A 21,853-nucleotide genomic window follows, 5' to 3' on the forward strand; every position below is an offset into this window, starting at 1 on the left:
AAATGGTATTTTTTCATGATATTTGGAAAAACTTTTTAATAATGCTAATACCTAAAAAATCCAAAAATAAATTTCGCCCAATATCATTAGCCTCATGCATACTGAAATTAACAGAAAGATTAATCAACACAAGATTACATCATTACATTGAAAAAAATAATCTCTTAACAGAATCTCAATACGGCTTCAGAAAAAGTAAATCTTGTCAACATGCATTAACCCACCTAATTACTGATATTCATTTAGCAAACAACAACAATCAAAACACCTTTTGTACTTTTATTGACATAAAATCAGCTTTTGACAATGTCTGTTCTAATATACTCGACAAAATCTTACTTAAATTAAAAATCCCCAAAAAAACCAGATGCTTCATCTACAATCTAATTACCAATAGATCTCTTCTCTTCAAAATCGGTAATAATCTGTTTGGACCACATTCCAAAAGTATAGGAGTTCCTCAAGGATCTGTATTAAGCCCCCTGCTATATAATCTATATGTAAATGAATTCTCACAAATCATACCTTCCAACGTAAAATTAATCCAATACGCAGATGACACTATTATATATACTTCTATTCCAGATATCAAACAATCAATAAACATATTAGAAAACACTCTTGAACTCATAATCAACTTCTTCCAACAATTAAAATTAACTCTTTCAGCTGAAAAAACAATATTTATTATCTTTACAAAAGCTCCCTATTCTGCTATTAAAAATTACTCTCTACTAATAAATAACACTCCCATATACCCATCAAAAAAAGTCAAATATTTAGGACTGTATATTGACTACAATCTTCATTGGAATGATCACGCAAACTACATAATAGGAAAAAGCTTAAAACTACTAAACATAATTAAAGTACTTAAAGGAACATGGTGGGGCAGCCACCCACAAATATTACTAAAAATTTATTCAGTTATTATTAGAAGCACCATAGAATACAGCCTCTACCTAACACACATAAATAACTCAACTCTTCTTATGAAAATACAAAAAATTCAAAACAGTGGAATAAGACTATCTCTAGGATGTAGAATTTCTACACCAATAAATGTCCTACATGCTGAATCCAAAATCTTCTACATCAAAGAAAGACTTCAACATCTAGCTGATAAATTCATACTAAAACTAATTTCATCTCAAAACTCATCAATCTTAACCAACTTAAAAAATTTAGATCACGACCTAAAACAAAAAGACAAATTTAAAATACAAAAAACCTTTATCCCAATAGAAACATGGAGAAATATAACAAACTTAACATTTAACAAAATTGTAACTCATGCACACCCTATCCCTTTCGATTACAACTATCACGCTACCATAAAAAAAAATCTCATTGATACAACCTCTGGAAAAAATATAAAATCCTCAAATAATCCTCTGCAAGAATTCAACAAATTATTTAATACCGAAATAAATTCTAATCTAACTTTTTTCACTGATGCCTCTAAAATTAAAACCTCTTCACTCTCTGGCCTTACCATCTATAGCCCAACAACAAATTTAAAGCTTCAATATAAAACCTCACTTCCAGCTTCTATCTTTACACTCGAAGCACTAGCAATCTTCCTAACTATACATGAAATTAAAAAAATAAAACCAAATAAAACATACTCGTATATCTTCTCTGACGCCCTCAGCGTCTTATTAGCCATCTCCAACTACTCACCCATTAAATCAAAAAACACATCACATATAATTCTTGATATCAAATCCCTCCTACATGAATGTGAACTTCTAGGCATCCAAATAATACTTATCTGGATACTAATATCCCATACTAATATCCCCCACAACGATACAGTAAATTTTTTAGCAAAAGAAGCCATTCTAAAAGGAACAAATCTAATCACCCAGCTTCACTATACCGACTTTCTACAACAAATAAAAAACAACCACAAAAAATCACACAATGAATTTATCACTAACCAAAGTCAACAAAAAGGCTCCCATTACTTCAAATACTACTTCCAAAAAGAAAATCCTAGACCATGGTTCTCCAAAATAAACTATCCAAGAAGACATCTAATAACAATTATAAGAATCCGATCAAATCATTATAATCTAGCTGCCAGCTTACACAGGAAAAATATGACCAATTCTCCTTCGTGCCCATGCGGATATACATCACAAGACGCAAATCATATTGTATGGGACTGCCCCAATTACCACCTACAAAGATACACATTAAAAATTAAATTAAAAAAATACTATGAAAAGAAGAAAAAACAACCCCCAACATCCATCGAGGAAATATTAACTAATCCAAATGAAATAACATCCAAATTCATAACAGACTTTTTAAAACAATGCAACCTATTTATATAACTTTACTTCCTCCAAAATCTTTTTATATACCGAACTTAACTCTTTACATCCACACTATTATACCACAAATTCAAAACACCTATTTTACCGACAACTAAAATCAATCATTACTATACCCTTCCTACACATATACCTTATAAAATAATTCATACACTCTCCCTACTCTTCTTCTCCTACCCTTTTTACCAATAAAAACTTTAAAATACTTTTAAATTTCAAATTTTATCTCTCAAATTTGAATTGTGGCGCATCGGAGTCCTCAGGTACCCACAGCCATTAAAACGAAACGAAACGAAACCACCGCCATCTAGTAAACTTAATAAACTTCGATTTCGATTACTAGTTCTAAATGAATCGAGTTAAGTTTAATCTATGGCTCAATTAATTGATTCGATAATCGATTAACCCCGGAAATAATCGAACGATTATTAAAAATCGATTAAAATCGCCCATGGCTACATCAAATTAGGATCGAGAATCAATATGACAAGTAGTGATTGACCTGAACGGTTGCCAAATTTTCAGGGTTATCAATTGTTGACGATTATATTATGTACATGATAAGCTTGTGATTGCTATTTACTTTTAATCCTTCAATAACATTCGTTTGTTAATTTAAATAAGAAAACAAACTACGCACGAATTTTCCAAGAAATGTGAGTGATATTTCTAAATTAACCTAAAACTTTCGTAAATTCTATTATAAATAATTACAATTTACATTACGAATAAGTAATCAACAGTGTATTTGATTTGTAATTTCTTTTTGGAATTATTTATTATAAACTTTGATAATATAAGCAGTAAATACAATATTTGTTATCAATCTTACAAATAGTTTTGAAGTTATTTTAGCAATACTTTTACAATGTATGTTTAGAAGCTTTTATATATTTTTAGATATGCTTTATCACTTAGATATTTGCAAATTCCATTTTCTACAATACAATAAAAAATTATTTTACATTCTAATGTGTTAACTGCATAAAGAAATTAATACTCTTTTGTAAGACAACAAATAATAATAAATCTGAATGTATATAATTCTGAATAAATATTACATAATTTATAAAAAACAAAAAGTTATGAATCAACCATTTTTTGTATATTATTTAGTTAACTTAAGATGACTATATACCCTATATAAAATTCACTTGACAAATAATGGAGCATTTATTGTTATTTTATAATTGTTCAAATATTAAAAGATATTTCTTGATTTATTATGCAATTATTATTGTAAGTAATAATTCTTGTTTAACCTAGTTCTGCTAACACTGAATCTAGATCTTCTTGTAAAGAAATGCTTTCCTCACGTTGTTTTGCTAAATCATCTTTAAGGCGATCAACTTGTGCTTTCAACAAGTAATTGCCTTTCTTCAATGCTGCTAATCGACCTTCATGTCTTTTTACACAGTTCTGAAATAATTAAAATAAATTATCTATGACATGAAAACAGTTTAATAAAAATTTATGAAATTTTAAATTAAAACTATTCACCTGTAATTTTTCTTTACGTTTTTCTATTGGAGCATTTTCATCATCAGTTTTAAAATCATCTTCTTCTGACTCTTCGGATTCAGATTCTTCTTCTGATTCAGTTTCTTCTTCTTCTTCTTCTTCATCTTCCTCATCCTCTTCTTCATCATTTTCTTCGTTATCTCCAGCCATTAATTTTGCCATTTTATCAACTTCTTTTTGTAAACCTTTAAATTTTTTGTTTTCTTCTTTCAACAGGTTTTGTTGTTGTTTAATTTGTACTTTCAGTACTTGTCTCTCTTTTTTGGAATTAATAGTTTTGTCTCTGTAAAAGAAGTATAACATTCGTTTATATCTCTTAAGTTATATATTTCATTTATTATTTTATTTTTGAAAAAAATGGTATTTTTATAACCATAATCAGTAATTTTGAGCAAACAGGACTCTCTGTGCATTAAAAAATATATCTTGTTACAAGAGATTTTTATTTGGAGCTACATTGAGATGAAAATCATCTTAAAACAATAAAAAAAATTCTCTTATTACAAGAATTTTTAATATATTGAAAAAATATATTACATTCCAAATTCAAAATTAATATTACAAAGGTATTATTTGAATCATTTTATTTACTAAAGACACCACAGTTACTAACTTGAAATTTTTAACTTTTATTTTCATTAATTTAATTTCTCTGAGTTGACGTTTTTCCTCTGCATTTTTTTGATCATCTTCCTCGCTTTCTTCCTCAGAATATTCTTCCTCTTCTTCACTTTCTTCCAGATCAGTTTTTTCCATACTTTTTTGAGATGCTATTTTGGCTACGTCTTTGGCACTTGGACATCCAGCCAAAGCCATTCCTAAAAAATTCCACCATGATTCAAGTGTATTATCTGTCAGTTCTATAATTAACACATTCTTACTTTCAGAACTATTAAGGTCAGTCTTGCTGTTAACTTGATCATTAGTTTTAACTTCGATAATGTATTCGTGTTTATTCATTAGTCAGATTCTGATTCATAATCAGATTTTAATTCATAATTTGATTCAGACTAATACGTCTTCTAATATCTTATTTATAATGGCTTATTTCTTTATGATGCAGTTATGATGCATAATGATTAAAAAATTGTATGTATTATTTTGAATAGAAAATTTATGAATAATTTACGTAGGTGACATAGCTAGCTATTTAACAAAATGTATAGTACTTTCTAGCTTGTTTTATTAATAAATCAAATGAAACACTTGTATGTTATATTACTATATTATTACATTTATACTATGTTTATTATTTGTTATAAAATAAAATCTGATTTCTTATCAAATGTAAATAATAGTGACACAATGTATAAAATATACATGCAAATAAGCATATTGGAATGAAAATATTCCATTTATTGGTGGTTATTTGGGTTATTGGGTATTAAATCAAATGAATCTCATGCAACTCGTATAATTTTTCTATCCCATGAAGGAACATACCAACTTTCATACGTTTTTCAAGATTAGCAAATTTTGCCTTCATTTCTTCAAGTTCAATTTTAGCTTTATCTCGTTCTTCAGCCACGATAGCAAACTCTTTCTCAAGTCTCTCAGCATCTTGTCTAGCGTCTTTGGCTTCCTTTTTTAACGAATTGGCAAGCTTTTGATCTTGCTGTTTGTATTCTTGAACGGTTTTTTGTGAACGTTCCCGCTCCAACTCTACTTCAAGGTTCAGAATTCTTGCCTGTGATTCAAATTGGTCACGTTGAAGCTTCTGAAGCTCGAGTACTTCGGGATTATTATCGAAGGGGCTCTGTAATTTTACATTAATCTAGCTATCCGAACACTTCTTTTGATTTTGCGATTTTAGCATTTTGCTCACATATTTCGCTCCGCACTATAGTACTTTATCTTCATAGAACAAAGTCGATGGTCCAGTTTAAGATTTTTTGCAAGTGAATAATTCTACTTCATGAAAATGTTAGATTAGTATGTTGAATAGAGTGTGGATTTAAAAAAGTATTACTAAAAAAGCTACAATATAAGAAACCTTTTCAAATGCAAAAGTATGAAAAAGCAGCCTGTTGTACAGAGTGAGTGGTGTTTAAGAATTATGTAACAAAATTGTTTTTTAAATACATGATTATATATTTTACTAAAAATTCTTAAGATTGGATACTGCTAGTGTCAATAATTCGAAGAAAAACTCAAACACTTTTAGTCAAATGCTGTTATAAATAATACTCTTTCATATTTATCGTTTTCGTAATTCTTATTTAAAAAGTATACTTTTATAATGGTGTGTCTATTTGACAGTTTATAAAAATATCACTATGAAAACTAAGAAGAGGTAGTAAATGTTATTAAAATGAAAAGTAATGATATGACATTTGTTGTAACTTTCACGGATACGCGGAATGTAATATACCTGTAGCCTCCTGTTTTCTCTTTCTAAGGCCTCTTTATTTCTGAGTTCTAATGCCAGCATTTGTTTAGTACTTTGAAGATCATCGCGAATGGCATCAATGTCATCCATTTCATCCGGAACCTCTTCCTCAATAGGCGCCTGCTCAGCTTTCTGTATCTGTTCTTCGATTGTCAGCTGTCTTCTAAATTTTCTTAAGCCTTCAAGTATAGGCTTAGATCTATCATTGGTAATGACTTTTTTAAGCTTTACGCCTTCTTGAATTTGTTTCAATAATTTATTATGCGGATTAGATTTTTCAGAGTCAAACACAAAGTGTTCACTGCCTACAAAACAAATTATATGCACGTAAGACAAGAGTATCAGATATTTGGAATATTTGGAGACTATTGGAGATTAAAAGCTCGAGAGGTATTTAAAATTTACCAGCTGGGTCATCGGCAACTTTGGTAACCTTAACTCTTTCGATGATAGGCGCGCTTCTGTCGTTACACGTGACATGCCGAAGCTTTTTACCGCTTTCCACTTCTTTCATCATGCAGGCCCAGTCTGGTCTTTTACGTGGCCGTGACTTCAGCATTTCCAGAGTTTTTTGTTGTTTGTCACTAAGAGGTGGTAGGTCTTTTAGTACAGTTCTTGCGGGAGGTGGAGGTGGTGGCCTTGGTGGTGGGGGTGGTGGTACGTTAGCCCTTGACGCACTTTTTGATAGTGTGGGGGCTCCTTCATCGATAATCATTAAATAGATGTTTGTTGACGGTATGTCAATATGATTCACAGTTTATTGCTGTAAACTTAAACGGAAATACTTGCCAGTTGTGCTTTCGCTTTTGGACAGAGCAATATGATCGCTGCGAGACCTCGATTTATCCAAGCGGGTCTGGCGTTCGAGCTGTGGTCTCGAAGTTGGCTCCGTTCGTCCGTTTTTCTGAACGTTTGACGGGGCTGCCGTTGCTGTTTGACCTGTATTCTTTTCGTTCTTATTTTGTTGCTGTTGTGATGGGATAATCGTAATTTTGCTCGACTTACGACCTTCTCTCGAGGATGATGTTGACGAACTGATGTCAGCTGGCTTTACATCTGTCGATTTCGATACGCTCTAAACAACCAAAAATTCTTATTAATTTATTTTATTTAGTTTATGTTTTATAATTTTTACTTCTGTAACCGTTACAAAGAATTATATATTCGGACAACAAATCAGCACTATAGTTTTTGGATGCTTTATTCAAGAGTTATTTATTCATTTTCACTCAAATAAATGATGTTAACGATTTTTCATTGAATAATATCTTTTTAATAAAAAAACTATTGAAGATCCAGTCAACTCTAGATTTAAACTTTTACCTATACCGGCCCATATCGTGAATAATCCAGAACATGAATTTGATTGGGAGAATGCAAAAATCATGCATTTAGAAGCTAATTACAGAAAGAGATGCATCGCAGAGTCGGTGTATATTAAAATTACGGATAATACCATCAATTCACAGGAAGACACAAAATATTTAAACAATCAATACTCAAGAATACTCAACATCATAAAATCTACTTAGTTTCAGTACGAAAAATAAACATAGTTATTACAATACATCACTAATTCCCTTTCCTTCCAGTGTTTCCCCCACTCGTCAAGTACACTTTTTCTCTTGTTGTGTCTCTCGCTGTCTTTCTCTTTTATTTCATATACAGTACGATATGTCATTATATACATAACAGTTACTTAGCTTTTAATTTGCTGATCATGATGTGTTTTTACCCAATTGACAAACTATATTTTTACCTAACTGACAAAAGATTGTTATTCTATTTTTATATTTATTATTAGACAGAAAAATTAATATTTATTTAATTAAAAGTGTAATGTTTATAACAGACCATGTATGTGCGGAAGAACTCTTAATTTATTCAATTTTATCTACATTACAAAACGTATGTTTATATTATAATACAATATTAATATTGAAAGAATTCATTTATTTATAATAATATATATATTCAACAGATGTACTGAGGTGGCAATAAATAAAATTGCGAAACGTTTATAATAAAATAAGTGTTTAGTTTATTTATAGGGACGACTCCTAAGATCAAGATTACTAATATAATTATCAAACATCAGGAGTGGAAAAAATTAACAATAATTTATATTGAATAATATCATTTTAATGACTAGTATAAGACAGTGTCAGTCGTTTGGTGATATAATCTCCGGCTCTTTTTAGTTAAAAAGTAAGCGACATGACTAGCAAAGTTAGACATACTCATGTGTATGACTATAAGTTATGGTCGAATCTGTTGCGCATACTAGTTGATAAAGTATATTGTTTGATAGAAAGTCATTAACATCATTTATTTGTTTTTTTTATTCAACTTACAGAATAACTCCTTTACATATCATCGATTCGCTTGCAACACTGAAAAAACTTTCATACGTGAAAAAAAAATTAAGATACTACAAAATCATGCATTTTAATATTGTTTTTTTGTCTGTCATTATTTTTGCTAAAACGAGAAAAGGTGAATCACATTGTTAAGCCGTTTAAAATTTCAACTATAATAAAATTATATAAGGATTTTTTATTTATACTTATTTAAGATTCCAAAGACTAATTTTGAACAAAATAATAATAATCATAATAAATTTAAGCGTAATCAATTTTCTCAAAACTTTTCTAAATATTTAAATAAATCTTAAACCGTCAACGCAAAAATTTCCTTCAACTAAAAATCAGTCTACGCAGTAGAAACTTTCTTAAAGAGATTATGAGACATTCAATAATGTTTATGTTCACGTCAAAGAAAATTTATCAAATCCTTTGATTATTTCAGCGTTACTCTTTTGTTCTGTAATTTTAAAAATGAACATCATAGTAGTTTTTACGATAGATTTTATCTGTATACTAATGAAATACTACCTTTAATAGTTTCTAAATGTTCCTTCATTGAAAAAGTACAATATAAAATTGACAATTAGAAAAATTAGTTATATGCCATAGTATAGTCATACATAGGTTTGTCATGTCATATCATATCATATCACATTATATCGTATCAATTCATATCTCATGTCATATCTGTTTCATAGTTATTTATTTTCACTCACATAAATGATGTTAACGATTTTTTATTGAATAATATAACTTTAATGACTAGTTATAAGACAGTTTCAATCGTATATCTATATTTGGCGTGTGGGCGATTTTATTATACATACAAATTATAATGTACAGTAACAAGACGTAATAATTGATACACGCTGATGCACGCCATGTTATTGTGGAAAATAGTTTATGTGTACAATAAAGCCGTGCAAAATTGTCTACATACCGTATATCTTAGCTATAAAAATCTGAAATCTTCAAAAATGTAAGAGGAAGGTAAATGATTTCATTTCTATTCATAAGTGATAGTAATATATTTTATACTAAATAGTAATATATGATCTTAATGAATAATCTATCATATGTTCTATAAGTTTTTATATTAATTATTTTTGAAAAGATTAAATATTTCAAACTTTTGCCTTTGTGAGATTTCAGATTAACTTTTCGTAGGAATATTTATAAAACTATTTAGGTTTTATAATAATTATTCTTTTCAATTAACTTTATAGTCGACGATGCTTTTACTTTCAGTGATCTAGTGCTGATCACGCATTGTGCGTATTTAGATATATTTGATAGCTACCAACGGCAACTGTTGGCTCATTTGTTGTGTAGGATGGGCATGAAAATTACATGTAAAATCAGATTGTATATATATGTGTGTGTGTATATACAGGGTGGGCCATTTTAACCTATAGTGGAAAATATCTCAGATGCTTGTGCACATACGAAAAAATGTTTCAGACAAAAGTTGGAAGGGATAATGGGGGACATTTACGGGTACCAATGACTTTGACCTGAAGTCGGTTTTGAAGGTTATTTCAAGGTCAGAGTCATTTTTTTGAATGGAACCACTTATTTTTGACTCCGGATTTGAAAAGAGCGGGAAATTTTACGTTCAAAATAATATTTTTATCAAGGTCATTGGTAAGGGCAAATAAATGTCAAATTTGAGGAAAACGTTAAAAAACTGATGTAAGCTTGGAATGCACGTTGACAACGGCACCTCTGGTTTTGAAATCTGGATCCGAAAAAATTAATAAGTCAAAAACTCAAGAACCCAATAGCCCAATAACCTAATAACACAATTTTTTTTGAGAATTTTTTATGGTAAGATCGCATACATTTTAGTAAACATGTTGAAGTAACTTGAAATACATTGTTGTAAAATGCAAAGTAAAGTTCTTATTTTTAAATTTTAATTATTCAAAACCTGGACTAGCCAAGTATCAATTATTACCACTGTCTATTCAGCACTAATCTCCTATTTTTTGCTCTTATCAGGAACAACGACGTAAACGTAATAGAAATATGTTCCCTTTGGGGTGTATGATTTAATTGAATCCTTTCACTGTTCAGGGTGCTTTATTTCAGTGAGTCCCCTTGCCTCTCACTATTCAGGGTGCTTTATTTCAGTAAGTCCTTTTGCCTCTTACTATTCGGGGTATTTTATTCCAGTGAAGCATTCTTAATTTTACGTTTGACCATTAAGTAAATGCTCAAACTGAGCGCCATTAGCTTTAATGCACAATTGACATCTTCTCAAAAAATCTGTTAAAGTTGAGAGAAGAACATTTCGTGGAATTGCTGCACAAGCTCTTCGTATGCGTTCCATCATGTCTTCTCGTGTCGTTGGTTGTTGCTCATAACAAGTATTTTTTAGGTATCCCCAAAGATAAAAATCAGGTGAAGTTGAGTCAGGCGAATTAGGGGGCCATGTAATGGGCCCTCCACGTCCAATCCATTGATTTATGTATCGTTCATTGAGATAATTTCTTACTATTCGAGCAAAGTGTGGTGGTGCACCATCTAATTGCACCCACATTCTTCGTCTAGTTTCCAAATCAACATCTTCAAGTAAACCAGGTAAATGGTCTCTCAAGAATTGCAAAAAATTGTGTTGATTTACATTAGCGTAAAAAAAGTAAGAGCCAATTAAATCAACTCCCAAAATCAGTTTTTTTAATATTTCTCAGCATCAAATGAATATTTTTCAGTAAACTCAACGTCAAAAAATTTCTTATAAAAAGGCGCTTTTAAGGACATAACATTTATACCGAAGGGTTGCAACCCTCTTTTTAATAGGGGAAAATACACTATTTTTTGTACTGTTTTACGACATGTAATATAGTAAATCAGCTCGAGTGATTTAAAAATCGCACTGATAATGAGAAAATACCAAAATTAAATGGACGTGTTTCCGGATTTAAAAAAAAAATGTTTAAGGGGTGTTTCACCCCCTAGAAACCACCCCCGTCAAACTATCAGCAGGTTAATCCACCTAATCTTGGGATAAACAAATTTAGTCGTTTGTTATTTCTTGAAATAATTTAATCCTATGCATGAGCGAGCTACCTCAACTAACCAACCTGCCTCTAACCCACCAAATCCCCATAAACCACCCTTACCGAACCACATGCAGGCTAACCCACCCTAATCCTGGGAAAAGCAACTTTAGTCATTTGTTATTTCTTGAAAGAATTGAATTTTACACCATAAGCGAGTTATCCCAGCTAAATCATATACCTCTTATCCACCTACCCCTAACTTATCTAACCCCCACCCTTATAAACCACCCTTACCGAACCACATACTGGCTAACCTTATATAAATAGCGAAAAATAAATGTATTTCTTGAATAACATTCATGTTGCATAACAATATGTCCCAATTATTACAAATTTTATGTAATAATTATTATTTTCTTTTCGTTATAAATACAAAAAAGATAAAAATAATTAATAACGGCTTATAAATATAAGATTTGAGACTAAAATAAATTATAAATAATTATTAACTATTTTGTTTTTTCGAAATTAATAATAACAGTTGTAGTATCAGTTATTTTTTAAATATTATTTGCATTGTATTACATATAGCTGTGTATAAAAGACTAATAATAATAGGTATTATTTTTTAAACGTAAAGTTAATTCGTAATAAAGAAAAATAACAAGTAATAACAGTTAAAATTTATTAATTTCAAAAGTGGAAGTTTAATATACTTATTATTTCTTTTTTAATCATTTACAATTTGTCAATGAGAAAATAAATTTTAACAAATAATTGATTATATTAATAGTTTCAAATAGTTATTATAGTCTCAATCCCTATACTTATAAACTGTTTACTTTTTTCAATTTTCACTTGTGGTTTAGTTTACTTTTTGTTGGTACTTTACTTTGCTGTACACTTTATCTTATTTACAATTTTGTCTTATCAATGGCTCGAAGAAGATAAGTTATATCAAATCTACGCCCCTTAGGATAATAAGACATCCGATACATATTTCATTATTCATAGTAGTTGAAGAAAAGTCAAGTATTTAAAAAGTTAAATTTTTTTATAGTGCTGGATTTATAAATAAACTTATTTCTATATTTACATACAAATTTCCCGAACACGAAAATATAGTACATAACAAGAAGAAAAGTTTTTGTCTACTACGTAAGTATTTATGTCACTTATCATGTATAATTTTATTCAAATATTTTGATTTGTAAACATGTGAAATATAACTGTTAAAAACGTATGATCGAATTCTATCTATACGTAGACTAGGTTTTCTTTTGTCTTTTGTAAAATTATTCAACTGCAAAAAAGAGTATTTATATCTTGATTTTGTTTTAGACTAAAACATGAAGATCAATCCTTTGAACGTAGTCAATTTATTATTAGCATATTTTCAAAGTTTATAAATACCAGATAGCCAGATTAATTTCAAAGAAATTAAATTGTCAGAAAAGTTGAAAGAAATATTAATAGATGCCGTGTATGAGTTTAATGATATTGATATGATTGTTGAAGAGACGTTAGATTTTCATGAAGATTATAAAGATACTGTTGCTAAAATAATCGAAGATGAAGTTCAACATTACTTTCCTGATCCTGATTTTGCACCAACAAATCAGTGCACAAATGATGATGAAGAAATCACATTTGATTATAAACAAAGAGCCGTAGAATTTTGGAGGAGCGAAAAAAACAAAAACTTAAAACTGGATACTGTACACAACATAGATTCAAAAAAGTTTCATCTATAAGTTAACTTAAACGTTGGGCGAAAACAATTAATAAAAATGGAACTTACCGAGAAAAAATTGCGCAAATTTGCCAATACACGTTTGATATTAAATTAAACATATTTTTATTTATCATAAATTATGTTTGAGCTACAGATATATTTTATCAAAAAAAAATGGGATACCCCACGTACGGTGTAGAAATCAATTATTTTAAGAAAAAGCAACTGATAAACTCAATTCTCCTAAAGTTAGGTCTATTAGCCTACATTTGGTTGGGTAAGGGTGGTTTATGGGGGTTTGCTGGGTTAGATGCAGGTTGGTTAGTTGAGGTAGCTCGCTCAGGCGTAGGATTAAATTATTTCAGGAAATAACAAACGACTTAACTCGTGTTTCCCAGAGTTAGGAGGTTTAGCCTGCTTGTGTTTCAGTGAGGGTGGTTTATAAGGGTGGGGGTTAGATAGGTTAGGGGTAGGTGGACAAGAGGTGGATATGATTTAGCTGGGATAACTCGCTTATGGTGTAAAATTCAATTCTTTCAAGAAATAACAAATGACTAAAGTTGCTTTTCCCAGGATTAGGGTGGGTTAGCCTGCATGTGGTTCGGTAAGGGTGGTTTATGGGGATTTGGTGGGTTAGAGGCAGGTTGGTTAGTTGAGGTAGCTCGCTCATGCATAGGATTAAATTATTTCTAGAAATAACAAACGACTAAATTTGTTTATCCCAAGGTTAGGTGGATTAACCTGTTGATAGTTTGACGGGGATAGTTTCTAGGGGGTGAAACACCCCTTAAACATTATTTTTTTTAAATCCGGAAACACATCAATTTAATTTTGGTATTTTCTCATTATCAGTGCGATTTTTAAATCACTCGAGCTGATTTACTATATTACATGTCGTAAAACAGTACAAAAAATAGTGTATTTACCCCTATTAAAAAGGGGGTTCCAACCCTTCGGTATAAATGTTATGTCCGTAAAAGCGCCTTTTTATAAGAAATTTTTTAACGTTGAGTTTACTGAAAAATATTCATTTAATGCTGAGAAATATTAAAAAAACTGATTTTAGGGGTTGATTTTCAGGGTGGATTTCACCCCTTAAAAGCCCTTATGGGCCGATAAAAAAAACACATATCTAATTTTTTTCAAGTACTACAACATATCCCAAAATCATTTAAATCGGTGAGGTCGGATTGGGGTGGTTCCCTTGTTAGTCTAGGGACCATGGACCTTCCCGTGACCGATCGATGTGCCATTGAATACTCAAATTTTTTAGACGTATTTTGGCTTCCTGAATCCGAATTACGAGGGTGTTTAGTTGAAGGAGGCGATTTTCAATTGTTTATTAACACTTTAATTGTTTAAACCATTGTAATTATTTTAATAATCAATTTACAAGTTCTGTGAAAATGAAAAACGATGGCAAATTTCATAACAAAGAAGTAGCATTTTGTAAGTTGAAAAAATATTAATTAGAAGTCGAGATATGACAGTTTAGCTAACAAAGTACCGTGATATTGGACTTCCGCCACCACTGAAGATTTATTTGTTTAAACCACTGTTAGCTTTTTTCTACTCAAGTGACAGACTTGGTCAAGCATCTAAATGATTCACAATTCGATAAAAAATCTATTTTTCACAAATTTTGAAATTTGTATAATGAATAAATTTGTTTTTTATTCTATATTAGATTATTCTGAAAGTTCTATTGAAAGGGATGTAAAGCGAGCAGAAGAGTATTCGGTTAAAGTATGGAAAGTAACATCGAAATGTAAAACTTTTAATGTAGAAAGGATCTGGACTTATAATTGATCACTAAAGAATTCTTTAGTTGAAGATTTGCTGGCTACAAGTTAATCAATGCACTTGCACATTCGAAGAGCTTTTTATATGGCTTTTTTATAAAAAACATATATTGAATAAGAGGGCAGATTTACTGAATCTATTACAGTTTTGTTGGAAAGTGCAAGATGACACACTTGTCCCTGAAACTATACAAATTTTATTGCCACCACTTGATGAATTAATTTTTAATTGCACCGGCAAAACTTGCACCAGACAGTCATGCATATGTGTTGCAAATGGAATTCCTTGCTGTTCATTTTGTGAATGTCAAAAATCTAAAACTTGCAAAAATAAATATAATTGAATGTACGCCTATTTTCATTTTTTAAATATTCTACAGATTAATAATAACTAAGATTATAATAAAATGTATACTATACAATACATATAAAAATTTCAAATAACAGTGCATTATTTATTTCAACTTGTCAACTTTAATTTACAACTAGACCATGAAAAAAGATATTTACAGTTAAGTAAATTTTAATTGAAATAACGTAAACAGAGAAATATTGTGTTTTCGCATCATTCTTTAAAAACTTGATAATTTTTTAACACTGACAATGTCGATTACAATTAAAGATTAGAAACATTAATGAACGTTGATGACAATGTAGAATATTTTACTATATATTTTTTTATAATTTTACTAACATAGCATAATATAGTTGCAAGATATGTTAAGACTATCTCGACCCTATCGAAATGTAAAAATATTATGTAGAGGCAGAAATATGAGGAATTAATTAAAGCAATTCAGGGACGACGCTTGCCATTGTCGGTATAGCCGCATTTCGCACTCGCAGTAATTGTAACATATCTTGGGTTCCAGTCATTATTTTTACATCAGCTTAGATGCAATGGATTTTTTATGGAATTGCAAATCATTTAGTTGGTTGATCAAACTTGTAACTTGAGTAAAAAAATGGTGACAGCGGTTTAAATAAATGAATTTTCCGCGTCGGCGTACTTTTTTATTTGCTACATTGCAATATCTTTCATTCTAACAAATATGTTTGCAATCGGATAAAAAAGCGGCGGATTCTTCATAGAATAAAAAATCATTTCGTTGGTCACCGGTTTCTGTAATTTTTTTAAAAACAAAGTTATAATGATTTAAACAAATGAAAAATCCGATATCACGGGACTTTGTTAATTAAACCGTCATATCTCGGCTTCTAATTAATATTTATTCAATTAACAAAATGCCACTTTTTTGTTATGAAATTTACCATTGTTTTTCATTTTCACGGAATGTGTAAATTAATTACAAAAATAGTTATAGCGGTTTAAACAATTAAATTGTTAATAAATAATTGAAAGTCGCTTTGTTCAACTAAATACTGTCGAAATTCGGATTCAGGAGGTTCATACGTCTAAAAAACTTGAGTGTTCAATGGCACATCGATCGGTCACGAGAAGGTCCATGGTCCCTAGACTAACTAGTGGCATCACGTATATGAGTATGATAGATTAAAGTGAAAAACATTTTAATATGAAAAACTTATATGAAATAACGTCATATAAGTTTAACTATATAACGAAATTAAGTATTTTTACACGAAGTAATACAGAATAAAATTTTTATATATTTATTCCGAAGCTTTGTGATATTTTATGTGGGCATACAACTTTATTTTAAATCTCACATAGGCTTGTCAAAGTATTTTGTGTGTGTGTATGCACAGCGTATTTTTTATACATTGACTTCTAACTTTACTGTTACTTTGTGTTCAACTTAGTATGTTACTAATTCGCATGTAAATTAATATGATAATTAGTAAACATTCTAAAGAAAATATAATTTGTACGCAAGTTCTGGAGAAACGAGTTCATAATGCTATAATTTTTTATTCTGCTCTCATTAATAGTATGAAAGACGTGATATATTGATATCGTATTACATTCAAAATTGTACGGTACTTTCTTGCAGAAAATAACCATTTAAAAGAGCTATAACTGTAAGAAAATATAAAAGGGTGTAAAAACTTTAATAATTATTAAGAGATACAAAAACACAAAACTCGCGACGAGCATTATAATTGACAGTTACCAAATAAAACAAATTATTTCGAAAAACTTTTGTTGTTGTTTTTAAGACTAGCGTAAAAGATCAAAATGAAGGTAGAGAGAAAAATAAGTTTTATCTTCATTTATTTGACAATCAAAGCATGTGAGTTGTGTTTATAAAAAATATGTGGCTTGGCAAGTAGTCATCGTCGTGAGTGTCTTAAAATATAAAAGCTCATTGGCTTCCTCTCGTGACATTCTAAATTAAATATTGCGGTCTTATACGCATGTTGGTGGAAGCGCTTCATATTAAACCTAGGCTGAAGCAATGATTAATCAGAATTCTATTATTCATTTAACAAACAAACATTGACGAGGAAGTAGAGTTATACATATGAACAATGTTCATTAGTCTTCATTAACTCAATGGCAAGAGACTTTAAGGTTTCTAATTTGGAATTAAAAAGAAATTTGTTTATTATTGAGTTTCTTATTGTTCTTTTTAATTTAAAGAGCTGCCGTGATTTACTAGATTTAATGTACAGAGCGCTTGTATCGCCGGGAATCGTACTCATGGTTTCCGTGGGGTCGTTTTGAGTTCGATTCCCGACGGGTATTAATTTTTTTTTTATATGTAGCTGCTTGCTGAACTGGGCAGAAATTGGCAGCCTTCATTTTACATAGGGTAGTTTACATAAGAGATATATAAAGAGAAAATAAAAGCAAAACGGAAGATTAAAAGAAAGGGGGCTTCCATACTACGATGGTAAGTGAGAGGTTTTTAAATAGTTTGAGTAGGGTGTAGACGGGGAAGAACAAGTAGAATAACTATTTATTCCTAAATTTTCGAAAATTTCCACAAAGTAGTTGTTCACGACATTATAGATATACATACTTTTTAGAATGTTGGTTGTAATATTAAGATAATAAGAAAAAATTAGGATTTCCATATTTTAAATTTTCAAAAGTGAAACGATATAGTATACAACAGACTTGCTTTATAAACGCAAGTTATCTAATAAATGTTGAAGTTTCTGTTTATATAAATTGCAATTAGTTGATATAAAATTGTATAATTTGCGTATTAATTTTACATTTGAATCTTCTAAGATTTTCCCAGGATTACAGTATTATTTATAAAATACTATTTTGTATGGAATAATAGTTAGGACATTATGTATTTTGTTCAATGGAGGATATTACGGTTTCTTTTAATCATATCAATATTGATTGCGAAAAAAAATTAGAATCACACCTATATGTTACTTAAGAACGTCAGCATACTCTGTGAGACATAAACTTCTATAACAGATTAAAATAGTATATAAAATGAAATCCCTCATACAAGGTTTTTTAAATTATTTTATTAAGAATTTGTTGTTTTATAATAATAATAGTTAAAAAAAAGTTTTTCTGTATTAAATAATAATCTAATCATTGGATTTTCTAAAGGAGCAGAAGAACTTTCGTATATGTTTTGTATTTGAGTAAATTGCGGTGGAAGACGTAGCTAGCGGTGTCTGACATTTGAAATAGATGTGCATCTTTAAATAATCGTGACCTAAAGGTTTATATTTCTCTATGCGAGGATTCTCATTGCTGTTTTGGTGCTACATCTGTAAACTTTATATTAATTGACGTAACTTCAACGGACTGGTTTACCCTACATCTATACTTCTATTTCCGTTATTTAGCTTTTGTATTAAATTTATTTTATATTAAAATAAGTATTTTAAATTGTAAATTATGGAAATTGTAAATAAAAAGTTAAAAAATGCATGCATTTTGAAAATTACAAGTAATGCATATAATAATATTGTATTATATATATATATATATATATATATATATATATATTGTATAGTATATGTATTATATATATAATATATTATATATATATAATACAAGTAATATAGTCTTAATTAAAGCAATATGGGCAATTTCAGACACCGTCGATAAATTTTCTAAATTAATATAAAAATTGTATTCTCATTCAATTTATCAGCAGTGTAAATAAAATCTGTAATACGATACAAGCGTGTTTGAGTTTTAATTGTTATTCATTATCTCTTTGAAAAAACATCACATCGGTTTATATGAGAAAGTATCTGTTTTATAGTTGTAGGTTTGAAAAATTTATTAAGTTAAAAAATAACAAGCTAAGAATAGCGTATTTATTGGAATACTAATATGAAACTATTTTTACTTAGGTGAAAATATTATTTATTTAGTATAGGTCATATTAGTGATTCGGGAAAATTCATAATAATCATTAAAATATGATTTGAGCATCTAACAAAAAAAAACTATCAGGAACCAGGGGCATAATTTTTTCCTTTCTAAAAAAATATTCTACAATAAAATTTTCATTTCGAAATGTTAGAATATTGTTTTCTAAAGGTTTTTAAATGAAGAATAATGATAGAGAAAAATTATTTAATTTAAATAAAATGTTGGAAAAACTTGCTCCTTTTGAAATTATGGAGTAGTGAATTATCGATCGAGGAAGAATATGATTAGCAAGCTTATCCGAAAGAAAATCACGGATAGGAAACGTATATTATAAGCTAATTCATATTTACTCTCCTATGATTTGATTATAATTATGTTGTTTAAGTAACTTAAAATATACGTATGTTATATAATTCAATTTTACATAATAAATTGGCAATTTACATGCCTCTGGTAAAAACATGCATTTTCTTAATTTTTATACACAGCTTAATAATTTTGTATATTACAGATTTTCCAAGAATAACAGTTCAAGTATTAAAAAATTTTGGGAGGATTTTATTTTAGCTATTGAGCACCTATTACGCACATTTTAAGATTTCATAAGATATTTATCCATGCTTGTTGTTAATAGCTTCAAAATTTTTTGTTTGACAATGAAATTTCATTGATTTTAACAACTTTTGTTTACTTAGACAAAGTTGAGGGTTGTATGGTTTTGTTGTACCTGCATAGTTAATATGTTAATATAAAATATTCTGATGTACAAACAATTAATTATAATTTATTTGTATGACAAGTGCCGATTTTTATTTCTTTCGCACCAGTCGTATTTCATCCATTTTCATGTTAGAAAATCGTAAATATCAAGATCCAAAAATAAAAACAAGAGGGGAAGGGACTATTTTTGGAAGTAAAGAGGAAAACGCTTGCATTTTTATGACTTGAAACAATAATTTTCATTGAGATAAAATTGTCGATATGTGAGTAACCACCGCTAATTACAGTAGTACATAGTAATTTATGAATAATCCATTAGAGATAGCAAAAAGAAAGATGCAACGTAAATAGTGATGTTTGTATGACGATTGTCAAATCTAATTTTAAATATTATACTAACATTTCTTTTGATTTTTATATATCATCGTTTAAAAAGTAAAAAATTATACCTTGAGTTGAATTTTCGTAAAAGCAGGTGCTTCGTCAGTATGTGTTGTGGAGTCTCTTCGCGAATTAAGAGTCCATGGTGCAGTGGGCATAGGTATGGGTTGAGGTCCTCCATCTTTAACCCAGGGAGGCCTGAATGTCGTACGTTGGGGTTGCTGACCCCCTGCTCCAGGCATTATCACCAGAATACTGTCTGATTTTTACGCTGCTGGTACTTTTGTAATGTTTTTATTCAACCCTAGGAGAAGGTCAATAACTCATGTAAATTCATTCAAATTACTTTTAATATAAATTATATGAGAAAACTTATGTTTAGTCAATTTTTAATCATCAGTAAAATGTTCATAATATTCCATATACTACTCCATAATCTATTAAATTAAATAATATAATGGTCCTTCTCTTATTTCATCAGAAATGCAAAGAAAATGTATATTTTAATGTACACACCTTTATATTCATAAATGCACTTTAGATTATTTTGGATATGATAATACGTGATTCAGTTGTAGCTAAAAATAGTCTTTCAGAACTTGAAATATAGGAGATCGTGGTTTATACGGAAAAGATTTTATTGTATTTCTTATCTCATAGTTAGACTTATATAATTAATGTTATGCAAGTCTGACTAATTGTGAGTTATACTATTAACTTAATGAGTTATACTCACATTATTAATGCTACGTTTATTGCACTTTTATATGAATAGAAATGATTATAGTTGTAGATAGGTATCAAGATGAATGTCGACCGGTTGGATAAAATTAATTTTATTAGATCGTGATCTATAAAAAAGTAAGCTGAAATCAGCAGCCGATTAATTTTTATAATAGCAATAAGTTGGAGGTAGCATCGAGTTCAGGTGCATTAATCGTATATATATAACAGTTCAAACATAGGAAGTGACTAGTCAACGAAAATAGCAACAGCAGATAGTATGCTTGTGCTGTTCGATGCAGAGTAAAAATACACGTACAATTATCCTTTCTCTGTTCTTCTCCTTTCTCTGATTCACATGATCATTAGTTCATACCTTGTGTGAAGACCTAGACGCCGTGCGATGTAATCTAGCCTATTGATCGGAGACACCGGCAACAGCCGATTAGTAATTTATATTTGTGGTAGCAGAAGTGCTTGTGTAACTGCGTGTCTGTTTGCGCGGTCTTTCAGCAACTAGGGAAACGACGAAGTTGGCTAGCAATTGGGTGCCCACGGTAGCTGCGACGGCGCTGGAAGGTGTAGTT

At 29.7% G+C, this 21,853-nt stretch overlaps 2 protein-coding genes across 4 annotated transcripts in view; one reads left to right on the plus strand and one right to left on the minus strand.

Moving 5' to 3' along the window:
* The first annotated feature begins 2,706 nt into the window (after positions 1-2,706).
* Positions 2,707-21,853, plus strand: part of LOC131663329 (uncharacterized) — a 247,439-nt gene continuing 228,292 nt past the window's right edge. The window contains exon 1 of the mRNA XM_058933688.1: positions 2,707-2,998. Coding sequence (XP_058789671.1) covers positions 2,997-2,998 — 2 coding nt within the window. The 5' untranslated portion in view covers positions 2,707-2,996. The remainder of the gene's footprint in view (positions 2,999-21,853) is intronic.
* LOC131663292 (trichohyalin-like) lies at positions 3,217-21,807 on the minus strand. Of its 3 annotated transcripts, none has more exons than XM_058933614.1 (10): positions 21,643-21,807; positions 20,612-20,847; positions 7,258-7,327; positions 7,042-7,191; positions 6,658-6,951; positions 6,235-6,557; positions 5,307-5,550; positions 4,477-4,681; positions 3,843-4,146; positions 3,217-3,761 (listed from the first exon to the last, which is right to left on the minus strand). In XM_058933614.1, exons 2-10 carry the CDS (start codon positions 20,783-20,785, stop codon positions 3,600-3,602), a joined length of 1,926 nt encoding a protein of 641 aa, XP_058789597.1. In that variant the 5' UTR covers positions 20,786-20,847; positions 21,643-21,807; the 3' UTR covers positions 3,217-3,599. The 3 variants fall into 3 exon arrangements, with proteins under 3 accessions (XP_058789597.1, XP_058789598.1, XP_058789596.1); XM_058933615.1 differs by having other exon boundaries at positions 7,261-7,327; positions 21,643-21,806; XM_058933613.1 differs by having other exon boundaries at positions 7,042-7,327; positions 21,643-21,806.

This window comes from Phymastichus coffea, unplaced genomic scaffold (assembly GCF_024137745.1).
Source record: "Phymastichus coffea isolate CEN01 unplaced genomic scaffold, Cenicafe_Pcof_1.1 PCOF00033, whole genome shotgun sequence".
Lineage (NCBI taxonomy): Eukaryota > Metazoa > Arthropoda > Insecta > Hymenoptera > Eulophidae > Phymastichus > Phymastichus coffea.